The sequence below is a fragment of the Neocloeon triangulifer genome, unplaced genomic scaffold (genome assembly GCF_031216515.1).
Source record: "Neocloeon triangulifer isolate White Clay Creek 2 clone unplaced genomic scaffold, ASM3121651v1 ptg000002l, whole genome shotgun sequence".
Lineage (NCBI taxonomy): Eukaryota > Metazoa > Arthropoda > Insecta > Ephemeroptera > Baetidae > Neocloeon > Neocloeon triangulifer.
Window position 1 is genome coordinate 3,440,059 of NW_026775545.1, and position 25,323 is coordinate 3,465,381.

A 25,323-nucleotide genomic window follows, 5' to 3' on the forward strand; every position below is an offset into this window, starting at 1 on the left:
TGATATGCGTGTTGCAGGATATCGATGGAGACGGCCGGCATGGCGTTGCCCGGCTACCACTACATCGCGCCCAACCACATCGTCAAGGCCCCCATCCACTAAGCAGACCGAGAGACAGACAAACCTCCACTCAGAGCAATAGGCCCCTTGTGAAGGGCGCCCCAACCACCACCACTATTACAACCAACCACCACCGGCACCGTCCCCTTGGCGGTGCGTCCACAAGTCACACGGTGAAGGGATCAAAAAGCAAAAAAGAAATAAACCGCAGTGTTAAAATTGTGATTCACATACGCAGACAAGAAACCCACATGTTGTATATGATATCATTGTAGTATGTACCGCAGACACAGTCATACTCTCACTCACTATCTCTCACACATATGATACGGTTGATTATAATAATTGATTTATTATGTATGTGTAACGTTCGTAATAAGTCTCTTCTTTGGTTCGGCGATAAATCAAAACGCAAGAAACGCGATTCGTTAGGAAAAGAATTGAGAAAGACACGGTTGATGGATTGATTGATTAATACGCGATATTGATTAATGATAAGGTTATATAAAGTAATTATATAAATGAGACGTTCTTTTTGTACTCTCTCGTGAAACGCAATTAAGCTAGTCGCCTTTTTTTACTTGATTTTTTTATTGTTGTTTTTATACTTGTCAGAGTTAGCGATCGTCTAATGAGAATTTAAGTGCGTTCGGTTGATTATGCGTGTCACACATTTATATGACGTCATATCACTCTCCCGCACCCCGAAGTCCCCCCCCCCCTATCGTGCCAAAAGCAAGTCGCCCCACTGTTAATAGTCAGCACTAGGCAAAATGTGTGTGTTCAGATTTCAAAGAGACGCGAAGAAAAGACACGGTGAAAACAAAAATAATGAAAAAAGCAGCAACATTTAATCACAAAACAAACAGAAGCAGTATTTTAATACGGGGGGATTTTTACGGGACGAGCTCGGTGATAGGAACAATAAATTAAAAAGAAAATTAATGAGATGCATATTATTATACAAGATAATATGTGTATACACGGTTATTTAAATCTTCTTCTTCTACTTAAAAAGAAAGTAACGCGATTTGGCTGGCGCAGAAAAACACACAATTTTATCTCGACTGAGGGTTGTTGAACAATTTAAATTTAAAAAAAGTAAAACACGCAGGCAGGAAACAAATATAAAAAACAAAAACAGACACACACATGCATATAAATACACACAGTCACACAGTGTATTGGACAAAAAAAAATCGTATATATACACACATATTAATTATACATTACGGTATATCAAACATAGCAAAGCAACAGAAATCACTTTTATTAAATGCAGTAATTATACTCAATGTGAATTTATATCGATATACTATTAAAAATTTAAAAAAGAGAAAGAAATCTCTTGTAGCTGTGATCTGGGGGCGGCCGGGCGTCGTCGGCCTCCGGGCCGGGGGCGGTTCGCAGCGGGAGGAGAACTAACATCGAGGCCCCCTTGGTTTTTGTGTATTGTGCAGGTGGCGAAATTTAAATGAACTAAGTAAAATATAGAGAAAAATTGCGAGCTCGCGCGACGTCGTTTTCGAGGCGGGGAGGGAAAGCTGCTTAAGCGAAAAGACAAGAAGAGTATTTAGAGTTAATTATTTATATAGCTTAGCCAATTCACGTGGAGGATAAATTATAAAGTTTAAAGAAAAATAGTGTTTATGCTGTGTCGGAGGCGGACGGGTGGCGGGCGGTCGGGTTTTTTCCGCCCCCGCGCCCACCGCCGTTAATCTCTATATTAACGTAATTATATCGAGTACATCTCTGTACACTTAGCGTTTGTAATCGTCAAAATGAGAGAACGTTGAAAGAAGAAGTAAAAAATATCACACACATGCAAGAGGAAAATTCTGTTGAAAATGAAAACCAATAATATGGGGGTATACGGGTAACTACCACGGCGGCTGGAGCGACTGGGCGCCGCAGTTCGAGTGTATTATTATATAAAAAAAAAAAAAAAATACCAAGTATGTAATATATTTTGACAAAGCAAGCGCCCTTTCTCCGGTCCGCATTTGGACTAAATATTTTGATATCGTACTCCCTTTATCGCTCGTTTGTCAGGCAGTAGAAGAAGAAAAAATAAAATTCGATAATCACAGCAGAGACATGCACGGACCATTGAAAATGGCAAATCTGCCGGCGATGGGTGTCACTCACATAATAATTTCCCTTGCTTTAGAAAGTTCATTAGTTCTGCTTCACTCCAACCGAGCTTTAAGTTCGACCTATTCGCTTAAAGATGGCGTGATATCATCTCGTTTTGAGATGTCTTTTCCATCTCACCCGCAATATTTAGAGAGATTCGCTGAGAATTGTGAGTTTTAATTTTGATATTTATAGAGAGAGAAAGAGAATTTCCGAGTTCTTTTTGACAAACCATTGCCGGCGTTTTTCAACCAAAGAGAAACCGGAAACATTTTTTAAACGCAGAAAATCGCTGAACTAATTCGGGTGTGATCTCATCAAATATCGGATCTTGTGGATCGGAGACAAAATAATTAATGTGCTTCATGAAGCAATAACATTATAGTGTAATAACAAACATGTTTGTGTAACGAGAGTTATTTATAATTGAATTTTTCTTACTGCATCAATTTAGAGAGAGAGAAACAAAAACACATGTAAACAAAAGAAACCTGTAACGACGACGCAGAAGACAATTAATTTTTGTGCCAAAATGAGCAAAACGCGTTTTTAGACGAGACAAATTAAGCAAAATCGGCGATGCCAAATTATTATAAATGTAATTTTGACCCCGAGGTGGACGAGCTGTTGGTTGAAATTATTCGTTATCCCGTATGTACCACACACGTATTTATTGTGGCAGACAATCTCACTGTTGTATTGAGTGTGCCAAAACAAACACAACAAAACGTGGAGTCAAGAGATGAAGGAGACACGAGGCGCGTATATACAAAAATAATTACATGAATTCAAACACACCTGCATTATAAGAAAAAATATTTACTCGAAAGGGCAAGCGGAAAAAAATGCATATTATTACACAAAAGTTAATATTGTAATCAGCAGGCTCAGGATCTTTACTGTACTTATACCGTATAGGAAAATCTGAATTTATATCAAACCAATCTGCTGATGATATCTTAAAAACTAGACTCGGAAAAATGTATATCAATCACGAATTTTGCGTTCTTGTTCGTTTTTGTGATATGAAAAAAACAACTGATAAACACAGGTGTAATCATTATGCAAATTGGCTTATGAGGCGCGAGTTTTGCATGAGTATAATCAACAAACACACGAAACTACTATGAACTCATCATCTCACAACAATAATAGCCTTTGAGGAAACAGGGTCTTATCAGAATAATGATTCATATTTGTATAAAAATCACTCTTCATGATTAGTTATTGAATATAAAAATTATTACATACGCAGCACAGGTTACATTATTATAAATAAATGCATATTTATCAGACGCAAAATACAACAAAAAAAAAAGCTGTGTTGGTTTGATTGGTCGATATTGATTATAATTATCATCAATAGTTGGAAGGTTGAGAAGCAGCAAAGAAATCACGTCTTTCATCGTAGAACTCGGGAAGAGATGCGGGGAGCAAAATGAATTTAAAAATTATGTATGTCTCTAAAAGAAGAATAAAACTCAAATACGGAAAGAAAGTACATACTCTGGTCAGTAGGTTTTAATTTGACGAGTTGGAAATATGTAAATTTATATATTATACAAAAAGTTGCAAACGTCTCTCTTAAAAGATTGCAAATTTTTGTGATTCTAATTCCTAGTTATTATGTAAAGAAACGGTGTAAATAATAATAAAACGAGATGATTGTACGCTGGGGCAGTTTTTCATGACAAATCGATTTGGACCACACAGAGTTGTTAGCAAAAGTTAAAAAATAATAATAAAAAACAGCAGGCATTTTTTCGAATTTCGACGCGCAGGCTGCCCCAAACTGATGAACAAAAATCAAAATCAACAATAAAATTATCATTTCGCCGCTCTAGATGTGTTTGATCGTGCAAAGGATATATAAAAATTAATATGAGAGTGAGTTCATTGCCAAAAATGTATAGAACAGAATTTAAAAAGAAGAAGAATATCTCACTACGTATCGTATATAGTTTTAAACGCAGTATTTAAACGATTTTCCAGGGCGCGGGGTCGAGTCCGGGCGGTTTCATGTTTTTTTCTGGTCGGCTGTTGAGTGCCAAATTTTGCGATGTATCTCTCTCGTTGCTCACTCGAACGAAACAAATATTTTGCTAAGTACAAACTGGGCCGCGGATGCACACACGACTCTCTTAATTACAAATAATAACAAACTCGCCATATCCGCCACCATATCCCCGAAAGAAGAAAAAATAAAATCGATATCAAAAATATATGAATGAAACGAACGCCACTCGACCCTGAACTTTTTCGACACACACTCCCTATTTTTCTCTTCCTTCGTAATAGGACAAGGTTTAGAATTTTCGGAGCAATTCCTTCGCGGTAAAAAACTCTCTTTCTACTCTACTCGTATGTAAAGAAATTGAAGCATATGATTATATAAAAATAGGAACAAATCCGCACCGGAATTGGTTGAATTTTGTGTGATTACTGAAGAAAAAAATCTATGTAAGGTGCGTTAATGAGCCGAAGATCACCGACCGATTTAATAATTAAATCACCCGGGGAAGATATGATGTATATCGACAAGTGAACATAATCAATGTGCAAACTCAATAAAATTAATTACAACCAAAAGTCTTTAGCTGCTATACTTAATTGCATATTATAATACTTCCAAGTATACTTCTTCGTACATATATTTAAAGGGAAAAACCATGATTGAGATACAATTTGAAAACGCGATTTTCCGCGGCACGAGCTACACCGTATAACTCTCTATATCAAACACATATATACTTTTTTGTAAAGTCTGTCCGCCGCCGATCTACTATAAAACTAAGTAAGTCGCCATTCAAGTAAATTGTCTTCTTGGGAGTTGGAAATTTTTCCGCGTAAAGCTCGCGAGCCAAAAAGGTGAGGCAAATTCAATTGTACCGCCACATTTTTTCGTCTGCTTATATATCAAACCCGCAGCTGGCAATTATTGATTTTTGCGGGGAAATGTTTATTATTTTTATTAATTACTGTGAGATTAAGGAGAGGTTCAACCACACGCATATATACAGACGACGCGCATTGTTTGTTTTTTGGTTATTAAAAAGTGTGTATTTAGAAAAACAAACCAAATGTTGAGTTTAATTTTTTATTGAACTCCTTAAATTTTGAATTTCAGCCTGGAATAATATTGAAATAAAATTCCAAGCTTTACAATTTATTATTTTTCCAATATAAATTTTTTTTGTTAGACTTGAGTAGAATAAATAATAATAATAATAGTGGAATCAACTTCAGTCATTCTTCCCATTTATCAATTTTTATTTAAATTACTTTACAGGAAATCTAGGCGTGCAAACGGGAAAGTTAAACCTTATGCAAGGATTATATGTACATGTTGTTTGAAGCGATCATAGTTTACAAAATAGAGGAAACCTGCAGGTTTTTGTTCCAAGCTCAAGCTCAATTTTCAACTGAACTGAGAAACGTAAAAGACTTCTCTGCCATTGAGCGGCTGCACGGGCCTGAAGTTGTCGCCCATGCCTCCGTCGTGAGAGGTCAAAGAGCGGAAAGCGGCCAACTAAAAAAAAAAAACGATATAAAACTATTTACTTACAACATTTTCTTTAATGAAAAAAAATCAAAATCTAACAATATTCCGATGGATCTCTTCGCGTTTTGATTATTAGAAAATTGATTGTGGATTCATTAATTGTTTAAGTTCTGTACGCTTAGAACTCAACGGTGCCGAGCCTAAGAGTTTTCATTTTCCAAAATTTGTTTGAGAAATTTTAGATTAAAAAAAGGAGAATAAAAAATATATATAATTAAAAATAAAAATACTTAGCGTAAAACTTTTAAATTTGTAAGAAATTAATTTTAGAACAAAAATATGAACTTTTATAAATATTATACCTGGTCTGCTGAGACGGGAATGCTGTAGCCAGAAACAAGCCAGGTGACACCCTCGCTGCAGGGTGGGGTAGTCAGGGAGCCTTGGTAGGTGGCGTAGGCACGAGGAGGGCTGAGGATGGTCGCCAACGGCATTGGAGGAATCATAGACGAGGAGCCAGAGGAACGGACTTGTGGAAGAGACGGCGTTATATTCACCAAAGAATCGCCCGGCTTGTTGCTCATCTGCATAGCAATGATCAATTAAAATTTAAAATAAGTTTATTTCAATTCGGGCACCCGTATTATTTTTTTATAAAAAATTTAGGTATCAAATTAATTAATTATTTTTTTTACAATACCTGGTAAAGAAAGCCGACGACGGCGAGTCCGTCAGGGTACCTGAGGGCGTTTCTGGCGCTGCCGTACTCGCTCTTGAAGTGGACGGCGTGCACCTCCATGGGGAAGCTGACGTTGTTTATCGTGTGCTCAGAACCGTAAAGGTCGGAGGAGCCCCAGTGGAAGTGCATTTGCCAGAAGGTGTACGGAGCCCGCAACGGGCCACCGCTCAGCTGAGGCGCTTTTGCAGAACCCCAGTTCGCGTGCAGCTCAACTAATTTTTAAAAAAATTATTTTAAAATAATTAAATCAATCAATCAAATATAACCTCTGCTCTTTTTAACGTATTTTAATTTTCTAAGATTTTTAATATTTCCAATAATTTCTATAAAAATATGACCAATTTTATTTTATTTTATTTACTTGTAATAATTATTTTGATATGTAGCTATAAGTTTTTTAAATAATAATTTTTAATTCAATTGTTATTCCAGCATAATTAGTAATTAATATACAACTTAAAATGGTTAGAAAATAAAAATAAATAATATTCATTCCTATTTTAAATAAATAGAGATTAAATTCTTTTTCTAGAGTAAAACATTTTAATTTTCATAATGCATTGAATTCACGAGATTTGTTCTAAAACAAGCAATTCGGCCAATATTGATTTTACTTTAAAAAATGCTTTACCTGTGTGGCCGCTGTTCCTCAGGGTCATATTATCCGGGGTGTGCCAATATGTGGTGCTCCAGCGGAGAGGAGTGCCGGTGGCCCTTTGCATGCTTCCAGAGGACAAATCGATCGGTGACTGGTGGTTGCCCCCGCAGATCGGGTACTCGAGTGACCACACACTTGGGCCTTCGTTAGAAATTTCAATTTTGTTACTTATTTTATACTTTTTGAGAAAACATGAATTTTTGTTTAGATTTTCACAATCAATTCTAATACAAAAAATTTAATATTTAGAGAATAAAATTGTGACTTTTAAAATTTTTCCTAATGATATGGTTAATTTTAATATGATTTTAAAACATTTGAATTCATGGACTAATTTTTAAATTTTAATTTAAAAAAAGCTCATGATTTATGACTGCAGCCAAAAAATATAGATGATTGGACTAAGTAAACGATGGTAAAAAGAACTGTAATTTGACATATGAATTTAATTCTTTGCCTTACTTTAAATTTATTATTATTATGCTCAATTAAAGTCCAATATTTCTCCTCTAAAGGACAAACTAGCTATAAAGTTGCCAAAATTTATTGCCATTTCTTTATTTGAGCGTATTTGAGAGGAGCCACGTGGGCTCATTAATTGATTGTCTCACGGCCGTCTCGTCAATTAATTAATTCAGTTGCATCTCCTCGTAAATCTAACAAAACTGAGCTTGGATATTCCGTCCGGCCTTCCATTGACGATAACACTTTGGCGGCAGCGCACCTACTCGCCAAAAATCCGCGGCGTTCACTTTCACTTTCTCTGTCAATGGAACTGAATGGAGCGAGATTTTATCAGCGGCGACCGGCCAATTAAGAATTCACGACGTAGGCATTTATTCGTCTCTCTTGCGAAAAATTTTTTCTAGTCACCCTGGGACATAATATCGCCCCTGCACGAGTGTGACATTCATTCAATCGGCGGTTCAATAAACCCACGCGCCCCGAGAGACCGAAGAATTCCTCTCAATATCTGATCTCCCAGCTCTCGTAAAATATTAATCAATGCGAATTATTTTCTCGTTTGGAACGCGATCCGCAGCCCGTATATACATAAAAAATCCGGCCCGTTTTCAAGGGTGTTTTGCGGAAATCGACTCCCTCGGCAGCGCTCTAGACCAAATTATTATTTTTATTATATAAGGGGCTGCCGTTTATTGCCAGAGAGCATTAAATTTTTATGTAAGCAGAGGGTTTCATCCGGAGAATAATGACCGAATTTATGGTGCAATATCAAAGAGCGCACTTTAAAAGCGTGTGTAAGGTTTCATTCGGTAAAGGCTGTAAAATGTGAGGAAGCAAGGTGACATCGTTGCGAGAGAGACAATTATTTTGTTATGTATTTTTGAATAATTTTATAATAAGAATTGAATGCATTTTAAAACTCTGCTACCACAAATCATATAAATTAGATTATTATTAATATGTAAGCTTAATTTAAAGAACAGTTGAGAATTAAAGTGAAAAATATTTCATTTAATGGAAATAAAAACTTCTATAATTTAAACATATATTTTAACTGATTTTAATATGGACTATTAGAATGTTGTACTTAATTTCTTACATAAAATTAGCATGCATTTCTAGATGTAGCAGGAATTCCAGGTTTAATCAAATTTTAAACTCTTACTCAAAAAGTAAACTACTTAAGTAGCAAAAAAAATTATTTTATGCTATAGTGAAGTTGCAAAATATTTACCTTTTCTTTTGATTTCTTAATAAATGTACTAGCTTACCGTTGTACTGGGTGTATCCGTAGTGCATTTTCCGGTCATCCGCTTCGGGCAGATTGATTGGGGAAGCGACAGGCCATAGTAAAGACCACCACCTTCGATAGCCTGTCAATTCGTCAGAATCGGATTTCTCCACAAGAGAACGAGCCTGGCCAGTCGAAGGGACGCTGACAACCGGCTCCTCACTTGATGCATCTACTTAACAAAAATGAATTAAATTGTTTAAAAAAAAAATGCATAATTAGTTTTTAAATTTTTGTTATTTGCACGACACAATGGAAAAATTTTTAAATCACAAAAAATGCAATCAAACTCAAATGAAAAATTCTCAAAGATTAATCAGATTAAATTAATTAAAATTTTACTCCCTGTTAAAATTAACGCAAATTTTTACCGTTTTAAAATGATTTTCATGTGGTTTGACTAACTCAGTTTAAATAAATATATTTTATAAATTGAAATGCTATTTTTAATGAGCTATAATTTAAATAATTAAATAATTGTTATTGTTATTACTACTTGTATATTTGTACAATGAAGAAAATTTACAAAATATACACACATATTTAGAAATAAATTCTACACCCTCACTTTTTTAGTTAATTTAATTAATAATTTAAGACGTTTTTTTCTGTTTAATGTGTTTTAAATTATTTTATTCTCTTTGCGACAGTGTGACATAATTGGATAGGAGTAAATCTGATTTTCATTGTCACTGTTGAGGTCAAGTTTCACCTGCCGCACAACAGGTTTCCAATCTGGAGCCGCGCGCGAGCACAGCAGAGTGATCAAGACAAATGCGCGTATGCTAATCTAGATTATCTTTCTTTCTGGTGGCCCCTAAAAATAAAAATGTGTGCAACACGCGGCAGCAGACACTTCACATATTATTTGAACGGACGGCCACGTAAGAACAAAAAAAAAATAACTCTCTCCGATGTTGTGCAACTCCGCAAATTCAATTCATGAGAGATCGAGCGCAGGGGCCAAGATAATTACGTCTTTTATGCTCTACCGGCTACAAAAAAACTTGCTGTACAAATAGTCAATGATGATTTTAAATTAATTTCTTCAGCCTCCTAATTTGAACAAATTGACGCAACAAGATAATAAAAATTCTGGAGAAGATTTTTCAACAATTCTGCAAGGAAAATGTTTTTATACCTCGCAATTTTTAGCTCAATTTTTGCTATTGATGTTTTCCTTCAAAAATTAAAATTGATTTTTTTCCAATTTGCAAAATATGTGTAACAAATTGAACAAAAAAATTAACATAAAAAGTAAGTTCTTAAAAAAATCAAAACTATTTTTCTGAAAAATTGTTAACCGCAGTTAACACCAAGATAAAAAAAAGAATTAAAATAGAGACAAAACAGCTCAAAGGTTTTCCAAGTGTCAGTCGCTATTTTTCTGTAGAATTTGTCGCAAACATGGACAGTGCATCTCTTTGCACACTGACAGAGGTTAGATTATGTCAGGTGTATGCGATAAGTTTTCCGTCAAAAATTGCTTGCATGAAACTTCCTTGTTTTGGAAAAAGTAAACAGCCTTGTTTGCTATATATGGATTTAAACAAGTGAAATAATTAAAAAAATCATTTTTAGCAAAGAAGTTTTTGGTTCCGTGTACAGTTTTAGAATTTATACCTTTTACTTTCAAATTTATATACATTCACTTTTTCTTTTTAATGCTACCCGAATCATTCCTCTACAGAATCATCTGGATTTTGTTAAATTCAATAATATATTTAACCGATTGAGTCAATTTTCAAATCTGACCGTGGAAATGAGATACGCACACGTGGAGCTCATTACTATATGACACGCGTTTTATGTGGTCGGGCGTGCTTGTTTCTTGCTGTCAAAGGGCAGTCAGGTGCTTAGGTCGGCTTTAAATCGCTTATTTTGATAAAGTATTGCTGCTCCGGTTCTGAAGGTTGAAAATTTGTTCTTCAAGAATTCAGCTAAATATCTCACAAGTCCTTACTCCTGGCCATCAAGCTCAAATTTATAAACGCGCTGTATAATTTTTTTTTCAACACCACACATTCGATCAAACCGTTTTTAGGTGGAAAGAATTTATTTATAAAAAAAGGTGAGAAAATAAAAAGCATAACGGCCTGTCTGCCACCGAATAATTGGCTTTGCTGAAGCATTAAATTGAACTGCCTTGACTCTCTGCCATATTAAGTATTAAATGGAGGTCTTCCTTCATGCACGTTCACTGAGATATTATCCATTTACATTAAATTCAATTATTTCATTCTGTTAAGTGCGAGATTTAAAATTAATGAGATGTAAATTAAAAATGATGGAAAATTCTGTATTAAAAAATAAAATAACTAAAAGAAAAAAAATAATTACCCATAAATTTAAAAATACCAATTTTAACTATTTTTTTAATATATGATTGTTTTTAATGTAATAAATTTATAATTTTTACAATATTAGTCATTTATCTTACCTTTCTAAAGAGTATAATTAAAATGTATTTGCATTATATTGTTATTTGTTGTTTTCAATTTTACTGTTCTTAAAAATTATTTGTAAAATTAAAGCAAGCAGTTTTGAAAAATGAAACTGATAAATAATTACAACTAATTATTTTATGGAGCATAAAATGCATAAAATTTATACGTGGCATTGAAACATGAAACATTTATGTTGCATATCTTCAAAAATTGCTATCTCAATTAATTAATTTTTAAATTATCAAAAATTTAATAATTTAAAATAAAATTTTATTAAAATTTCAGTTTATTCTGTTTATTGATTAAAAAAAATTACCTGCACAGAAGACAAAGAAGAGGAGACCAAGTGTGGCTATCCGGATTGCTGAGTACCGGCTTCGGTCGCTCATTCTGAATGAATTGGCCCAAGAAGTTTTCTTTGTGAATGGAAGGTCCTTTCTGCAACAAGTACAGACGACGAATGAGCGAAAGAATCAAACGCGGGACGGGAGCGGCGGCTTGCGATTTCTTTAGTATTGTGTTCAGGGGCCGGGTCAAGCCAACAAGCAAGTGAAGTCAGACCTTCACTGGTTGTGTCCGGATGGTCGAGAGCAGGGCCTTGAGGCGGTCAGATGGAAAGACTCGGAGCACTCGGAGCGTGTGGCTGAAACTTGGGCGCAAATGAAGCGGCTCACGACCTGTCCACTTCCTTATATATACCCCCGATTTTGCACAAACAAATATTTCTTTTAAAATAGACAAAGAAGAATTATTGTTTCGAGAACAGAAACTGAGTAAGTGATCCTGCTGTGAGTTCGTTGATAAGCCTCGGGAGGTCTCTTTTGCTGAAGACGAGAGAGACACTCAGGGTTTGCAAACACCTACCAGGGATCGCGATGCAAGGTGTTATTTGTCAACAGGTTTCACGAAGTGATAGATAAAATTATATCACAGCTCAGACCATAATTATGTAACTGCTTCAAAGGCATAAACTTCGGTCGCTCCAGTTTAGGAAAAAATGATATTGCGCTGAAAAACTTTTTCAAAAATAAAAGTTACACGAATTTTGAGAAAATCCAATACTTGAATAATTTTTGAAAATTTAATTTTACTTTGCAAATGGAAAAAAAAGATTTCTTGATAAATGTCCTTCAATGACAACAAATAAAGAACAAAACTGGATCTCTATTTCGCATCATTCCGGTGATCTTGAATGATTTTATGCAACTCAAATGAAATTATTTCATCAAAAAAGTTAGCAGAGCAAAATTAATTTAAAACAAACAAACTAGTTAATGGAAAAATAATTAAATCTAATGAAGGTCATTTTAGGAGATAGCAGCGCATTAACTACTTATTCTGCCGATTTTACGGACGGACCTTACCGTGAAATTGCAAGTGGGTTAACAATATGCAGCGGTCGTGACTTTGGTCCAACGTGGAACTAACTGCTGATCAGCGTGAAACTGTGTCTAGGATACAAACTTTCTTGCACTTATATACCGCGGCGCATTGTTCTCGCGCACTGCCTTGCATTTATTTATTTTTTCTCTATTTCTCCACCGAATTATAAAAGTACAAGTGCAGTTTGTGATATATCACCGAGGGTAGTGATACAAACTGCTCGCGACCTTTTGCATAAATTCACTTCTTCATGCAGCTGCATATTGTATTAGATTTTGCAGAACCGAGCAACGACCCTTTTACGCTAATGGCCGCGTCGTGCCCCCGTATGAGTTCATTATTTAGTTCAGACTCAGGTGCATAAGTAATGAGATGGTTGATTGTCAACGACAAATAATAATGCCAGGTCGATTTGCATTACAAAGGCGTGTTGCTGCTTTTTGGCTAAAGAGGATAAGCAACAGAATTAATCAGACTTTTAAAAAAGAAATCAAATTTTTATTTCACCAATCGCTCATCGCAAACGGAGAGAGCAAAAACATTGCATGCGATTCTTCACTTACTAATTACAATATTGGACGTGGGTGCATACTGAGACTTTTTAAGGTATTACAAACCGTTATTGAATAATTTGGAAGCAAAAACAAAAAAAAAATAGTTAAAATTTGTTTAATTAATATTTCTAAAAAATTGATTTGATTTAAAATTTAAATTTTCCCATAATTAAATCAAGGGTTTCATTTTTGTCTTTTGTGCTACTTTTTATGATTTGGTAAGCATAAATGCGAAAAAAATAGCCGCATAATACCATAAATAAGATGTTTAGAATTCGGATCAATAATTTAATCTTCATAATATGTATATAATCAATTCATAAATAATAGTTTTAATTGGATGATAATTTATAAATTAAATTTTAAAATTAAAAAAATAATTAATATGGTTTGTTTAAATTATGTAATCAAACTTATTCACATAAAATTTAAATTTTTTTGCTATATTATTAACAAAATGAATTAAAATTGTTTAGAAAAAACACGAAATAAAAATTATAAAAATGAATAAATTAAATATAATTCAAGTTGACCTTTTTTCTTTTTTAGAAAATATTTAAAGAAAATTTTCTAGTTATTTATCTTTTAATTGATAAAAGTTTGTGTATCAAACAGTTTGCTATTAAACATCTTGATCATTTATAATTTGACTCTTTTAATTTTCTACAGAATAGCAGCAGAATTAATAGTTCAATTTCCTGTCCTCTTTAGGCTCTTTAGAACACATTATATGGGGGTCAGGTCTTGGTTGAAAAATTTTGACGGGCAAATTTACAACATAACAATTGATTCCTGATAGAAGCTGCTGTAACTTTTAATTATTAAAAATTTTTAAGAAACTAAATCTTTTTTTACATGTATTGTATCAATTCATATTTAATACTGCAGTTTGAAATTGCAGGTGACATTGTAGGTGAGTAAGTGATTTATGCGATTGAAATGTTGTGTGACACTGAGAATTAAACGGAGGTTATAGATCTAGATAGAATGATTAAGGTTAAAATCGTAATGGATCGTTTGCAGGCTTTAATTAAGTGACAGACTTTTGATTTTCTTGCTCAATTGACACGCATTTTTAATCTTTAACAATATAGAATGGCACGTGTCACGTATATAGTCATCGTGTATTTTTCCCTCGCGCCATTGCATTTTAAAAATGCATGGGAGACGCCGCCTGCTTTTGAAAAAAGAGTGACACGCCCCCTTTCATGACGTCACCCATTTTCCGGCCACGTCCAGCCGATAAACAAAAACTTCTCTGCCGATTCGGCAGCCGAATTCTACGAATATAATGTGCTGGTGAGGCATGCGGTGGGGCGGACGCGTTTCGGAGGCCGTGCTGGGGGCGGCCCTGCTATTCGGGCTGCTGGCGGCGGTGGCGGAGGCGGTCGAACTCACTTTCGAATTGCCAGACAACGCCAAAGAGTGCTTTTTCCAGGAGATCACCAAAAACACCACGGCAACTTTAGAATTCCAGGTTTGCAGGCCAAAGATTAAATTTATGTTAAAACGAAAATTTTAAAATATTCTTTAATCGTTTTGAGTATAATATAGGAATGCAGATCGAAAGCCAGAGTCCCAAAAATCAAAATTTTGTAATATTTCGGCACGCCCTCATTTTTTTTTTTTTTTGCAAACTGCTGTTGAAAGTGCGAATCAGTCCTGAAATTTTTATTATTTGGATTTGTATAAAAAAATCCTCTACTAAACAAATTTTATTGCATATAAAACACTACTTTTTCAAACCTCAGTTATATAGTTCAAAAGATTTGTAACCTATTTTTTTAAAAAAATATTAATTTTTGGCAATTTTAGGTGGTGACTGGTGGTCACTATGACGTGGACATAATTCTAGAGGCGCCAAACAAAGAGGTCCTCTATCGAAAGGTGAAGACGCAGTTTGACAGTCACACATTCACCGCCCCCATGGACGGTGTGTACTCGGCCTGCTTCAGCAACGAGTTTTCCACCTTCAGCCACAAGCTCGTCTACATGGACTTTTCAGTCGGAGACGAGCCTGCTCTACCTGGAGTTGGCGAGCACGCCACAGTCATTACACAGGTATATCAAGGGATAAAATGAAACAGTATAATAAATCCTTAAATAAGTTTATATAAAATTTTTCAATGAAAAGCTATGATCAGTTTTTGGGCTTATATTTGGCATTATTATTTTTTGAGCTATTTTTTTTTATTATTTAAAATACAAGATTTATTTAGAACTTTGTATTTTGCTTATAAATTTTAAAAATATGACATTTTTTATACATTGCGCCTTTGAAATAAGACCATTCTGATTTTTTTTTCTTTCAAATTTGAATGTTTTAAAAAGGAATTATGAAAAGTTGAAAATAATGATATGAAAATTCAAAGAAATTTTCATAGAAATGATCTCTTCTTTAATAAACCTTTCAACAACAGATTTTGCTATTTCTATCCATTTTTTCTAAGTTTCAGATGTTTCTTAAAAAATTTACTTCTAAATCATTCTGCATTTCTAGATGGAATCCTCAGCGCAGGAGATTCACAAAAGTCTGAACAGCATTGCCGACTACCAGACACACCACCGGTTACGAGAGTCGCAGGGTCGAAAGCGGGCCGAGGACTTGAACGCTCGCGTGCTAACCTGGTCTGTTTGTGAGACTGTCGCTGTGGTTTTTTGCGCCATCGGCCAGGTGCTCATCCTGCGCAATTTCTTCACCGAGCGCCGCCCGTACTCCCAATTAAACTAAATTTTAATTTATTTGTTCTGAACGTCAGTTTTATTATTTTCTTTTCCAAATTTATTAATTTGGACATCTGCTTCACAAGAAATGTTTCTATCTCAAATTTAACTATTTTCGGTCGAATAAAGCTTTCTTGAGAGCGACCCAAAGTTAGAGAAAAATTTCTCTATCCGAAATCACCTAAATTCTATTTGAAAATAAATACGTTCTGGAATGTGTCATGCGAAAAGTGCAGTTGAGGAATGTTTCTTGAAATTTGGTTGATTGAAAGGTCTGATTCAGGTGTGCACTGCAAACTGTTTACTTGGCCAGGAATTTGTGCCTGCCCCTTTGTCAAACGTGTCGTCAGTGTAAATGTGTTTTTGATTCCATACATATTAATTATGATTCTATAAATGTGTTGTAATTTTATTTTAGTTCAAGTGTTGAGTTTTTGTTAATGGCGCAGATTTTCATTAAATTAAAAAGAAAAGAATGTATTATTGAGCTCTAGAAATTGACACAAAATCTATATTGAGGAGTTGTGAGAATTTCGTCAATAATAACCATTATTATTGCCTGAAAATAAATATCAGTTTATTATTACTTGGTATTTGCTATATATATTTTAGATAGATGAAATGAAAATATATCAAATGACCAATACAGTAGAGTAAAAAAAATTTATGTAAAAAAATCATTATGTAGAGAATAATTCTTAGCTGTTGGCGACAGTGGGTTAAGCTTCATTTGAGCTTCATTTCATGTTGGCAGCTTTGCTGTTGCTGGTCTTTATTTTCCCGCCTCCGCTTCTGTCAGATGTTGTTATTGTTGTTGACCAGTTTGATTTGTTATTTTGTTTAATTTAGGCTTCAAAATTTTGTCCTGTCCATGAGAGAAAATTTTTGTATCCATTTTTAATACATTTTTTAAATATGGATGAAGAGGACGCAGAGTAAGTATCATTTATGATAAATATTAAATTCATAAATTCCCAACAAACCAAGGTTTACAAAACATCAATCTTTTATTTTTGTTTTCATTGTTATTATATGTAATCATGCTTATTTTAGCGCACAGAACGAACCAGAGGTTATCGACTTGAGTGACGACGATGAAAAAGACGTCGACTTATACTACAGCATTGCCAAAGAATACGAATTGTCCTGCAACATTTCGATAGCAAAACGCAATGCCCTCTCATCAAAACTCGAAGCCCACAAAAATAGAAGAGGTTTATTTATAAGAAATAAAAAATTAAAAAAATCAATTTAATTTTGGAATTATGATCGTTTTAGCAACCAGACATGATCCCAGGCAGGTTGAGGACGAGAGGACCCTGTTGAGGCAGGCGACGATTCCTGTCCTTGAGCAAGGTTTTGTCAAAACAGCAGTTTACGGCCAAGTAATCAACAAGCTCGTCAACATCCATCCCACACCCGACAGAAATAGTCAACTTGATTGCGTGGTTTATAAGTATATTATAAAAATATTTAGATTATAAAAATTTAATTATGTTTCGCTGCAGAGATATTATGGAGTCCCTCAACATTTTGGCTGGTCTGTCGACTCAAATCACAGAATTGGATGAAAAGTATTCTAAGGTAGCAGATGAGAAAAGGGAAATAGACAGGAAGTATCGAGATGTTTCGGTGGCTATGCAAGAAAAACTGAGCGGAGATGCGAGTGCATTGCATAATGGAATCAGACAGGATATCTTCTCTCTTGATGAGTATGCTTAATACTTAATAATTGTAATTTTGAATAAATCAAAATAAAATTAATTTTTTCCAGCTTCGCCAAAAAGTATGATAAGAAGTGTATGAGACTGCAGATTCTTTACATGTTGGTCAAGATGATAGTGAGCAAATCCGGTGCCAATTTTGTAGAAAATCCAGGTTTGGTGAAGGTATTGAAAAAGTTCAACCAACCCTTCTCTCTTGAAAAGGCACTAAATCAAATCAGAAGTGGTGAAGGACACAGTGATGATGAGGAGAGGGAAACATGAGGTTGTTGTAAAAACAGTGGAAACAGCAGAAGTTTTGTCATTAATAATATGAAGGAAACTTGGGATTTTAAAGTATTTTCATTTAACATATTCTAGAATGGTCCGTCGTCCGTCAGATTAAAAATTTATTTTTATGCCTGAAAAGATGTTCAGATTTGTATAAATAAAATTTGAACTGAATTATTTGTTGTGTTGTAATGGATTTTAATATTGTAAGTAACAAAAATTTGCCTAAAACTGATTGCCTGTTTCGCCCTTATTAATTTTAAGTTGAAATAATTTAACTATTTGTATTGTACTGGTATTAATTGTCATTTAAGAATCGAGAAAAAATTTATTTTTCTTTAATATTTTGCTTTCTTTTGATTATTTTTGTAAACCGCCTATGCGCACAATATGAAGGGTTTTAATTAAATAATACCGAATAATACTAATTATTTTAATTTTGAATTACAAAAGAAAATCACAAGATATTAAAGCTCCGCCAATTTTATTGGGAAAATAAATCGAAATAAATATCAAAATAGTGTTCAACATGTCTTATCATATTCTGCAAAATTCAAAATTTCCCGCCTAAACACGCAAAAAATTGGCACAAAGCTATAATTCCGACGTTGGCCACCGCGGTCAATAGCGCTGTTAGTCAAATCGATAGCTCTGAAAAATCACATGACGGTGTTCTGAAAAGGGTCGAATTTTGGACAGTTTTCCTGGAAAAGAGAGGACCTAAAGGGCGGTCAAGATGGGCTCGTTGTTCCGCAGCGAGGAGATGGCCCTGTGCCAATTGTTCCTGCAGAGCGAAGCCGCCTACGCCTGCGTGTCCGAACTCGGAGAGCTCGGACTCGTCCAGTTTCGAGACGTATGTCAACCCGCAGCCCCTTATCTCTGCATATGCCGCCCCGAATCGTGCCGACCGACCCTTTGAGCTGTCAAATTGGCCTCTATTTCTTTTTATAACCCTGCAGTTTGCTTGAAAGTTGCCAATTTTTTATAAAAATATGCCATTTTACTTGTCTTTTGCTTGGAGAAAATAGCCGACGAAAAGGGGCACCTTGAATTGAGCGCAGGGAGACCCTGAGTAAAAAGGACCTCCCAAATTGTCCATATGTGTCTAAATTTTTCTAAGAAACAATTAAATTGGCTTTATCCCATAAGGGTTTTTGCAATCCTCGAGTAATATTGATCTCAATTCAAAGATTGAATAAAAAAATTCCGGAAAATAAATAATTTTAGCCAAAATTGCCGCAGGGTATTTTCGTCACCCACCATTATACATTTCCATTTAATGTTTATTATTCACTTCATAAATCTTAAATTCATCATGTGATTTGCAGTTGAATCCTGACGTGAATGCTTTCCAACGCAAATTCGTCAATGAGGTTCGACGATGCGACGAGATGGAGCGAAAACTGCGCTACTTGGAGAAGGAAATTCGCAAGGATGGAATTCCAATGCTTGACACCGGCGAGAGCCCTGAGGCTCCACAGCCGAGGGAGATGATCGATCTGGAGGTCATTAAATTAATTAAATACCACAGATTTAATAAAAAAAAATCCATTAATTTGGGAATAATTTCTAAAAAAAAAATTAATTTCATCAGGCAACTTTTGAAAAGTTGGAAAACGAGCTCAGAGAAGTCAATCAAAATGCCGAGGCTCTGAAAAGAAACTTCCTCGAGCTGACTGAACTGAAGCATATCCTGCGGAAGACACAAGTTTTCTTCGACGAGGTATGATTGCTTATTTTAATTTAAATATGATTGCAAAAATATTTACATTAATAAGTATAAAAAAAGCAATGCTGAGCTGCTTTATAGAATTTGATTGATCGCAGCCAGCAAAATATTTTATATAAATTTCAAAATTTTGCACTTTCTTCCAACGTATTATTGGGACTGGCTTTTGACTTTAACACTTTTGACTAACGTGTCTTTGGATGCAACTACTGCTGTTTTTATTTGTATTGTGGGCTCATTTTAACTTTTAAATTAATATGAATGCATTTTGTGATGACTCACACTGACTGGTAAGGATTGCACAAACTCTACAGCTTTTTTATTGTTCGCCAAAACGTAGCAAGATTAGCCCCCATCTACTTTTAGATCTAGATAAGCGCACTTAACAAAACAACATTTTTCATCCATTGCTGAATCACTCATTGCAATCATCAGAGATGATTTATCGACAATGTTATAACATGACATGAATTTAATCACCTGATACCATGTGCGTGCAAGACAATAATACCTGAAAACCAATTTGTTTGTGCAGTCTGGAATAAAAAAACTAACCCGTTATTTCTCCACACAGCTTTCTAAGTTCTAACATAATATTTGAGCTGCTAAGTGAATGGCGCCACAGAGGTCTGCTACAATGCCACTTTTTGACTCTGTTCCCTTCGGACCTATGATTTATTTTTAAATTTTAATTTGCATGAGTTTTACTTAATTGCATTTTGCTTGCACATTTATTGGTTGATTTTAAGCTTAGATCTTGATTTACTTTTCATCATAGTCTTTATTTTCGATTTTCTTCCCAGATTTATTTCGAAATAGCACCAGCAATTTTATAATTTAACAACAAATCATTGAAAATGTTTTTAGTGGAGAAAGTGCCTCTTGAAAAAAAGAGCACGCCACTGTACATACAATTAAGTAGAGTTTCTTATTATTTGACGGAAAAAGTTGTCGGACGAAAAGTGGAATTGTGGACCTTCTGTATTGAGTGTATGTCTGTGACACAGGCTGAGTTTGGCCTGCCTCCACAGATGGCTGACCCCAGCTCTCAGGACGAACAAGTCACCCTGCTAGGAGAGGAAGGACTCAGGGCTGGTGGGCAGACTCTTAAGCTAGGGTAATTCTAACCCTCAGGGCTCTTCTTTTCACAAGGTTGCAAAATTTAACTTCTGCTGATAATAACCAACTGAAATATGAATAATTTTTTTATTTTTACTTGATTAAATAAATCATTTTACAATGCCATTTTTAATTTAAATTCAAATTTGAAGCGTAAATTATTATACAGAATTTAAAAATGAATATTAAACTGCTAAATTTTGCAACCTTGACCAATCAACTCCACATTACTAAGGTTTCATTTTGTTCGTCGTTTGTTGTTATTTATATTTATTTATGTTGTCAATTAACCTCTGTGGTTGAGGTGGCTATATTCATTATGGTCTTAACTGGTAAGGCGGTAAGGGTGGCTAATTATTTTGTTGTTAAATTAACATGAAGGTTGGGGGACTGTATCTATTAACTCTTTTGTTTCATCGTCAAGATTGAAGAAGCAATGAAGAAAAGTGAAATCATAATAAATATTCCTCACACCGAAATAAATTATACACATATTCGCTTACAAATTTACAAACTTGTACAAAAAGGCACGGCATGCACTAATTTTCCATCTTTTGCCATTTTTTACTTTTATCACATTTTTCTCAATGCACTTCTGCTACCCTTAAAGCTAGACACCTAGTGTTTGGCCTGCACAGCTTGCAAGCTAAGCTATGCATCTTGTCCGCAAATTTTCTATCACATTTCCAGAAAAAAAAACTGGTTTGAATAATAAATTGAACTTGTGAAAGTGGAGAAAATAATTTTTCCTAAGTTGATTTTTAAACCAGTTAATTTTGAAATGTCTTCCTTCATCTAAAAAAGAAACTTTCCAAAATTTAAGTGCAAGATATGAACATACACAAGAATTTTATTTAAAATAAATTAGCATTGTATAAAGTCAAACAAAAAATTGGTAATTTGGCGGGGGTGATTGCAGCAGGAGGGTGGCTCGAGCGCTACCGAGAGTATGACCCGCGCCCTCATTCCGGATGACTCGATTGCACGGCAGACTGCTGGTCCTATCCAACTTGGGTAACTATCGCTCTGCGCCACACTTTCAAGTCGGACCTTGTGAGCCGATCGCACTTAATTGTACTTTATTAAAATTCAAAATTGAAATGCAGGGACATATTGCTGAGGTGTAACGCCAAGTAAGACCTAATGAATATAGACTCCCATGTGTATTTCTTCCGTTTAATTCGAAACCTCTTTATATTTCAATTTTGTCATAAAAAAACAAAGTGAACGGAGCTAATTTGAGACTTGCCGGGTAGGTTTGTCGCTGGAGTGATTCTGCGCGAGAGGATCCCTGCCTTTGAGAGGATGCTGTGGCGAGCTTGCAGGGGCAATGTTTTCCTCCGACAGGCTGAAATCGAAACTCCTCTTGAAGACCCGACCACCGTAATTGACAAAACTTTTATTTTCCAAATGAAATTTCTAATTCTTCCCTATATTCAGAGTGACCAAGTGCACAAGAGCGTCTTCATCATTTTCTTCCAAGGAGACCAGCTGAAGTCGCGTGTCAAGAAGATCTGCGAGGGTTTCCGGGCCACCCTCTACCCTTGCCCTGAGGCGCCTTCTGACAGGAGGGAAATGGCCATGGGCGTGATGACCCGCATTGAGGATTTGAACACCGTCCTCGGCCAAACCCAAGATCACAGGCACAGGGTAATTCAATGAGTTTATTAAGATTCTAAAGTATTAAATTTCACATTGTTCAGGTGCTGGCCGCAGCTGCTAAGAACATCACCAACTGGTTCATCAAGGTGCGCAAGATTAAGGCCATCTACCACACTCTGAATTTGTTCAACTTGGATGTGACCCAGAAGTGTCTCATTGCTGAGTGCTGGGTGCCTTCGTTGGACCTGGAGACCATTCAACTTGCTCTTCGTCGTGGAACGGTTTGTTTAAGATAGCTTAAAAAGTTTTTAATTTACGCAAATTAATTCTAATTGTAGGAGAGGAGTGGAAGCTCTGTGCCACCCATTCTAAATAGAATGGAGACCTTTGAAAATCCACCAACTTATAACCGCACCAACAAGTTCACCAGCGGTTTCCAGCATTTGGTCAATGCTTATGGTGTTGCCAGCTACAGGGAGGCTAATCCAGGTAATAAAAATATCATTTTTTGTATTCATTTTTTTTCCTAACAAATAATTTTTAGCCCCGTACACCATCATTACTTTCCCATTCCTTTTTGCTGTGATGTTTGGCGATTTGGGACATGGCGCGCTTATGGCTTGTTTCGGAGGATATCTGGTGCTTAAGGAGAAACCACTCGCTGCTAAGAAGATTCAATCTGACGTAAATTTTGTTGAAATTATTAAAGCCTTGATATATCATCAAACTTGAATAGGTCTGGACCATCTTCTTTGGTGGACGCTACATCATTTTATTGATGGGCCTTTTCTCAATGTACACTGGTCTGATATATAACGACGTGTTCTCCAAATCTTTAAACATATTCGGGTCCAATTGGCAAAACAATTACGATGAGTCGACTTTGATGGCTAACAAAGACCTTCAGCTCGATCCAAACTCGACAGCTTATTTGAAGTACCCGTATCCCTTTGGACTGGATCCCATTTGGCAGGTTTGTTATTTCTCATATTAATTTAAAGCGATTTGCAAATAAACAAATTGTAATTAAAACTAGGTGGCTGAAAACAAGATCATCTTTTTGAACTCTTACAAGATGAAGATCTCCATCATCTTTGGCGTTTTCCACATGCTTTTTGGTGTGCTGCTGAGCCTTTGGAATCACACGTAATTACTTTTATCAATGGATCTTTTCTTACTTTGACTAAAATAATTTTTTAGCTATTTCCGTGACCGCATGAGCATCTTGTGTGAGTTTATCCCGCAGATCATCTTCATGTGCTTCCTCTTCCTGTATATGGTCTTGCTGATGTTCACCAAGTGGGTTGGCTATAGCGCCGACTCACTAGACGTTAAGAGCGGTCCTTACTGTGCACCTTCCATCCTCATCACCTTCATCAACATGGTGCTGTTCAAGTCGAGCAAGAACCCAAGTGTTTGCGATGACTGGATGTTTGCTGGTCAAGGAGCTCTGCAGAAGTTACTCGTCATCATCGCCCTTCTCTGTGTGCCCATAATGCTGCTGGCCAAACCCATCATGATTATGCGTGCCCAAAAACAGCACCAGCCGGTTAGTCAAAATGTGTTAAAAATTTGAAAATTATTAATGAAAATAAAATCTTAGTTGACAAATGCTGGCCACACCAACACGGCTGCTGAAAATGGAGACGCGGGATACCAGAATGAGGAGATGATGCAGCAGACCCAGACACAAGCACCCCATCAGGAGGAGGATATTACTGAAATTTTTATCCATCAGGGTATCCACACCATTGAGTACGTTTTGGGATCTGTGTCCCATACGGCTTCATACCTTCGACTCTGGGCCCTTTCACTTGCTCATGCTCGTAAGCAACTTCCTAACAAGTCTTGGTAAATTTTTATATAAAAACATTTTGTTTCAGAATTGAGTGAGGTTTTATGGAACATGGTGCTGAGGAATGGTCTTACCATCAACGACTGGGTGGGAGGCATTGTCCTGTGGGCCATATTTGCCTTCTGGGCAATGCTCACTGTATCCATCTTGGTGCTCATGGAAGGACTTTCTGCTTTCCTTCACACTTTGCGTCTTCACTGGTACTTTCCCCAAAATTTTTTTAAAATCAGTTACAATTTGTAATTATTTCTCAGGGTGGAGTTCCAGAGCAAGTTCTACCATGGTCAGGGCTACGGTTTTGCACCTTTCGCTTTCGAAGCCATCCTCGACCAGGCTTCGACTAGCCCCGAGGACTAAATCCTAGGTGCACCAACTGCCAGGTTCAGAGAACAAAATACGTGGTAAATTCAACTGTCCACGCAGCGCACAATGCAATGAACCATTTACTTTGAGCCTGGCAGGGATGAATAGCAATTATTACTATTAGCCGTTTGTCGTTGATGTCGAATCTATTTATCATTCCACACTTATACAAAATGTTGATCTTTTTGAGTTGATCTGAGAGACGTTTCTATAAATGAGACATGATTATTTTCCTCCCGTTTAAAGCAGATCAAATTGTTGTGTCGGGCGATCAAAGCATCTGTAGATATTGTTTACTTCAAAACTGTAAATCTTTATAAACTCTATTTTAGTTGGTTTAAAGAAATTATAATATATTGTTGGATTGTACATTATGAAAATAACTTGTGCTATGTAAAATGTTAAAAAAAAATGCATGCATTCAACATAATGAAATCATTCAAGTAGCAGCATGTATCTTAAACAAATTACTCGTTACATGGTTAGTGTTGAAAAAAATCTCATGTCATACAGGACAGGTGATGTGCATAAATAATTATTGAAAAACACTGCAAGAGTATTAAAAATATATCGGAGTAAAATCAATTAAATGCATTTTAATTAAAATATATAACCCTATATTTTATATAACTGATTTTGTTTTGAAGTCAGGAATTTATAAAATTGCCCATGTTTTTAAATTTAGAAAAATCAATATTATGA

General features: G+C 35.5%; 5 protein-coding genes across 8 annotated transcripts in view; 4 read left to right on the forward strand and 1 right to left on the reverse strand.

The window, feature by feature from the left end:
• Nucleotides 1-3,068, forward strand: part of LOC132205352 (poly(rC)-binding protein 3) — a 118,101-nt gene extending 115,033 nt beyond the window's left edge. For both annotated transcript variants that reach the window (XM_059634345.1, XM_059634346.1), the window contains exon 11: nt 18-3,068. In XM_059634345.1, coding sequence (XP_059490328.1) covers nt 18-102 — 85 coding nt within the window. In that variant the 3' untranslated portion in view covers nt 103-3,068. The remainder of the gene's footprint in view (nt 1-17) is intronic.
• Nucleotides 3,069-5,286: 2,218 nt separating this feature from the next.
• Nucleotides 5,287-11,986, reverse strand: LOC132205354 (carbonic anhydrase 2-like). 2 transcript variants are annotated; one of them, XM_059634348.1, is made up of 7 exons: nt 11,860-11,986; nt 11,615-11,736; nt 8,832-9,023; nt 7,069-7,236; nt 6,399-6,649; nt 6,061-6,282; nt 5,287-5,725 (listed from the first exon to the last, which is right to left on the reverse strand). In XM_059634348.1, exons 2-7 carry the CDS (start codon nt 11,685-11,687, stop codon nt 5,615-5,617), a joined length of 1,017 nt encoding a protein of 338 aa, XP_059490331.1. In that variant the 5' UTR covers nt 11,688-11,736; nt 11,860-11,986; the 3' UTR covers nt 5,287-5,614. The 2 variants fall into 2 exon arrangements, with proteins under 2 accessions (XP_059490331.1, XP_059490330.1); XM_059634347.1 differs by having other exon boundaries at nt 8,832-9,026.
• A 2,452-nt stretch (nt 11,987-14,438) lies between these two features.
• On the forward strand, nt 14,439-16,552 carry LOC132203160 (transmembrane emp24 domain-containing protein 7). The gene is made up of 3 exons (XM_059630702.1): nt 14,439-14,712; nt 15,051-15,296; nt 15,736-16,552. The coding sequence occupies exons 1-3, from the start codon at nt 14,542-14,544 to the stop codon at nt 15,964-15,966; spliced, it is 648 nt and encodes a 215-aa protein (XP_059486685.1). The 5' UTR covers nt 14,439-14,541; the 3' UTR covers nt 15,967-16,552.
• Nucleotides 16,553-16,677: 125 nt separating this feature from the next.
• On the forward strand, nt 16,678-18,340 carry LOC132203151 (uncharacterized). The gene is made up of 5 exons (XM_059630689.1): nt 16,678-16,894; nt 17,013-17,173; nt 17,238-17,415; nt 17,468-17,671; nt 17,734-18,340. Exons 1-5 carry the CDS (start codon nt 16,875-16,877, stop codon nt 17,945-17,947), a joined length of 777 nt encoding a protein of 258 aa, XP_059486672.1. The 5' UTR covers nt 16,678-16,874; the 3' UTR covers nt 17,948-18,340.
• A 243-nt stretch (nt 18,341-18,583) lies between these two features.
• Nucleotides 18,584-25,215, forward strand: LOC132205004 (V-type proton ATPase 116 kDa subunit a 1). 2 transcript variants are annotated; one of them, XM_059633809.1, is made up of 15 exons: nt 18,584-18,806; nt 19,282-19,458; nt 19,548-19,676; nt 20,690-20,799; nt 22,058-22,184; nt 22,242-22,451; nt 22,505-22,684; nt 22,742-22,892; nt 22,948-23,087; nt 23,140-23,376; nt 23,440-23,549; nt 23,604-23,952; nt 24,007-24,229; nt 24,287-24,458; nt 24,513-25,215. In XM_059633809.1, exons 1-15 carry the CDS (start codon nt 18,690-18,692, stop codon nt 24,613-24,615), a joined length of 2,535 nt encoding a protein of 844 aa, XP_059489792.1. In that variant the 5' UTR covers nt 18,584-18,689; the 3' UTR covers nt 24,616-25,215. The 2 variants fall into 2 exon arrangements, with proteins under 2 accessions (XP_059489792.1, XP_059489793.1); XM_059633810.1 differs by lacking the exon at nt 20,690-20,799 and adding an exon at nt 21,721-21,815.
• The last annotated feature ends 108 nt before the right edge of the window (nt 25,216-25,323 follow it).